The sequence below is a fragment of the Vigna radiata genome, unplaced genomic scaffold (assembly GCF_000741045.1).
Source record: "Vigna radiata var. radiata cultivar VC1973A unplaced genomic scaffold, Vradiata_ver6 scaffold_7, whole genome shotgun sequence".
Taxonomy (NCBI): domain Eukaryota; kingdom Viridiplantae; phylum Streptophyta; class Magnoliopsida; order Fabales; family Fabaceae; genus Vigna; species Vigna radiata.
The window spans coordinates 3,349,995-3,354,115 of NW_014543262.1; the positions used below are offsets into that span (position 1 = coordinate 3,349,995).

The 4,121-nt window shown below is 35.5% G+C and overlaps 1 protein-coding gene across 1 annotated transcript; it reads right to left on the reverse strand.

The window, feature by feature from the left end:
- Positions 1–254: 254 nt before the first annotated feature.
- Positions 255–2,814, reverse strand: LOC106753741 (omega-hydroxypalmitate O-feruloyl transferase-like). The gene is made up of 2 exons (XM_014635592.2): positions 2,377–2,814; positions 255–1,317 (listed from the first exon to the last, which is right to left on the reverse strand). The coding sequence occupies exons 1-2, from the start codon at positions 2,812–2,814 to the stop codon at positions 433–435; spliced, it is 1,323 nt and encodes a 440-aa protein (XP_014491078.1). The 3' UTR covers positions 255–432.
- Positions 2,815–4,121: the final 1,307 nt, after the last annotated feature.

Here is a 4,121-nt window from a genome sequence, read left to right on the forward strand (position 1 = left end):
GGAGAAAAAGACTATCATCACCCGGTGTCAATAGACAGAACTCGTCGTATATGTTTAGGACGACAATGTTACAATCCTACATAAGAGTTTTTTAAGCTGCTCCATGTCGTGGTTAAGTTTTTATGTTCTCACATCTAATAAACTAGGTTGAGTTCTTTTTGTATTTAACTCTTAACAAATAATATCTAAAGAAAAGAAGTAGAAACCCCTTTTATTTTGTATATTTAAAGTACACCGGGACTCAAGTTGGTGAAATTCAATCTATTCTTATGAAACAAAGAAATGATCCAACAGCCATCATATCACCTGAAAATCGCCACTTACTAGTAAAGTATCCATATATTGGAATATTCCGGTCACCACTTATTGCACCATACATATACACATATATATAATTAAACATGTTGATGACCATATGAAGAAGAACATGGATCAAACTGAACGCAAGAACATGTGAAAGAGGGTCTCGAATTTTTCCATTTCCTTGGGAGGAAGAGCCACTATAATGTTGATCCCATCATCACCACCTGCGCCAAAGGGAGGAATCAACAGAATAATATCCTTCCGATGATGCACCAGAGGGCAACAATACTTTGGCTTCCCCCATGGATACTCCACCTTTTCAAACCCTAATCTCCACCACGAAGACACCAAAACATCCCCACGTGGAAACCCATCACGCAGCTCTCCCCGGTCTATAAAAGACCTCGCATACTCATCACTCATTCTCTCTGCACCCTCTTTCACCATCTCCACCAACCTTGAAAACTCACCCTTCTCCAACTCCTCGTATTTCGCCGAAGCATACGCCGTTAACACGGCGTTGCCAGCGAAGCCTTCCGGCAACGGAGGGTTTAGTTTTGAACGTATGTCCACCGCGAATAGTACGGTCGAGGATCCAGCAGGGTCATACGGTGCTGATAAGGCCTTGCACCGCCATATATGAGCGGTGATAACGTTAAACCCGCTGTTGCTGGCGTTGGTGCTTCCCTTTGCTTTCTCCTTGAGGCTCAGGATGTCTTTTGAAGTCAGTTTCAAAATCCTAAAGTCGACTTCTTCTTTGGAAGCATCAAAGACGCTGGACTCAATACCTGTTGGTGACTGATCGAGTTTGATCAACTCGGGGTTCGGGAAGGTTACACGTGGTGGTGATCGTGCGGCCAGCAGGTGCCTGTCGTGGCAGGGTATCACAGCCAAGGGCTTATTAGCAGCTAGTGCCGCAAGGTTGTCCAAGAAGGTTTTGAAGCTAAGTCCGTCAAAGGCTGCGTGGCTGGTTGTGAAGCCCATTGCGAAGCCACCACAGTCAAAGGATGTCAGCTGTAAAGTTAATGTAACATCATCAATTCATTAATTATTGTTTTAACGTTGTACTCATGCTTCAAATTTAATGCTTTTATGTGATGTTAAAACCATAATACGTCATCATTAATATATTGGGATTGATATTTTCATTGGGAAAAACTTCTTTTAACCACATTTTTTTAACAACTTTTTGACAATGCGTGAAAGTTTGTGATTGGTCCGTTTTAAATATTTTTTAAACATAAATTCAAATAGATCAATAAAATGATGACACGTGTCCCGTTGTAAAAAAAATTGTCAAAAAATGTTGTGAAAATATCATTGTGAAGTGTGATTGATTTATATATGTGGACTAAATTCTGCGAACATTGGAGATGGTCCTAATTTAAATTTAATGCGTGATTTCATTGTAATAAAACTAAGCCACAAATGCTTGAGCAATTATAGTTGATGCAATATAATCTTTAATTATCAAGACTGATTTTTCGGCTACCTAGCAAGTATGGGCGAACATGATCTAATTAATCTCTTAATTACATTGTAATTGTGAAATTTTTAAAACCTTTTATTTATTTATTCGTTGGGTTTAAAATTCAAAATGCATGTAATGTAAAAATTGAAAATTTTCATAACTATTTATTAGGATAAAAAAGTTATTATATTTCTTAGTCTTATATAAAAATTTAGAAGACATACAAATGATAGAAAGAGTAGTTATTTCTGGACATTTTGATAAGGGGTTAAAAAAAGAAAAATGATATTTTAACACCAATTTTTGACACTATTTTGACACTGTACACGTGTTAAAATGTAGTTGGACGATTTCAAATTAAAAAAAGCTGAGACAAGAGCATATTTGGAAGAAAAAAACCAAAGTTTTTTTTTTTAATTTGAAATCATCCAACTACATTTTAACACGTGTACAGTATCAATATAGTGTCAAAAAATTGATGTTAAAATATCATTTTCCTTAAAAAAGGAAAATTAAGTCGAACACATATAGGGCAAAGGGCAAAGAACTGCAGTTATTAAACTATGGTGCATTTTGGCCACCAAAAGATAAACTATAGTTACCTGCACAGCGCATAGTGGAAGATCCTGACTCTTGTGAATCAATTGTGCATAAGCTGGATTGGGATAAGCCAAGTCTCCAATCTCACTTAACTTGTGCTTACTTGAAGCCACCACAAACGCAGCACCTTTTGCGTTGCAATCTATCTCTAATCTTTTGGTTTCAGGATTCAGTCTCAACCTTCCGGCTAAGAAGGAATAATGCACAAGAGCATCCTCCAGGGCCTTCTTCAACTTCTCAGCCACCTTTTGGAATGAAAAAGCTTTGTTTGCTGCGAAGAAGTGAAGCGTGTCCACATCAAAGTTTACTACCCGGTCTATGTTTGATAGGAAGAAGGACTTCTTCTCCATTTCTTTGGATGGAAAAATGGTTGAAGTTTTGTGGATTGTCACCTTCAGATCTTGAACAACTGATGCAGATTTTAGGCAAGAGGTTCCCATGTTTGAAAAACTGAACCAAAGTGTGTAGTGTTCTTACGCAGTGAGTATGTGTGTTGTTGTGGTTTTGGCCTTGACCTTATATATACACAAACACGTAGTGGGCATCATCTTTGCGGAAGCATGCAACGTGCACACCATGCACCATGTACCATAACGTGCTTTTATGAGCATTGAATTCACCGGAGGTTCAGATTGTTACACGATTTCTAATGCCAGAAAATCATCATCGCGTTTCGTATTTCGTAAGTACAAAGGAAAAAGACTGAAGCCCAAAAAATGGATAAGTATAAAAGCAAATGAAGTAGAATAAATGAAAGTTATTAATTTGGAAAGAAGTAAAATAAAACAAATTATTTTTAAAATATTATTACTATTATTTATTTTATTATTAATATTACATTATTATTCTTATTATTAGAATATACAACTAAAATAAAATAATTAAAGAGTCTTACATCATTATGACATTCTCATAATATTATGAGAAGAGATTTTAGTTGAAAATCATTATTATATTAGGTTCTATTTTTTTTTAAAAAAAAAATAATTATATGGGTGGTCTCTTCTTTCAGGCAAGTGTGTCTATTTAATCTCCATTTTAAAAATAGTGTAAATTTTGTTCTCAAATGTGTTAACGTGTATCAATCAAGCTTATTTTTGTTCATGGCATTTAAATAATTAATGTTGACTTATTGGACATGTTGGGTGGGAATTGTTTAGAGTGTCGAGCAAGGTCTGACATTTTGCTTGTTGATTGAAGCTTGTTGGTGTGCATTGCTTTCACTAATCAAATGATGAACATGAGTCAGTAAGGCTTAGGAATTTGGGTCAGATGGTAAGGGAGGTAAGTTTAGAGAAGTAGAAATAACTTCCTGGTAAAGTTTGCTTGAGTTTTTCTTCTTTTCCGGATTCAAGTGAAGAGGAGTTAACCTGCTTTGTTTGTGTTTGGCTATCTATTTCATGTTGAGTGGAGGAATTTTATCCAATCTTTTCACTAGTAGTTACATTTGTTTTACATTTTTAATGGTGAATTCCATGTACAACACCATTTAACAAAATGTCATTTCTTACTGACATAGAGATATTTTCAGACAACAGATGCTCAACAATTCCTCACTTATAAAATAGTATGTACATTAATGATGAGTAGTGACAGTTGATCATTATGTCATCTATGTTTCTAATTGATTTGATAAGTTGAATAAAGATGAGATGCGGTAAGTTGAATGGTAGTCCAGTCAAGATTTGATGCAAACTTTTTCATATCCGTCATATGATTCATAGTAACACTTTCACGTAAGAATGTT

Bases quoted from the DNA above. Each gene is read 5' to 3' on its own strand.
- LOC106753741 (XM_014635592.2), bottom strand. From the start codon at position 2,814: ATGGGAACCTCTTGCCTAAAATCTGCATCAGTTGTTCAAGATCTGAAG. The intron at 1,318-2,376 runs GTAACTATAGTT...TTAACTTTACAG, and splicing joins TTCCACTATGCGCTGTGCAG to CTGACATCCTTTGACTGTGG.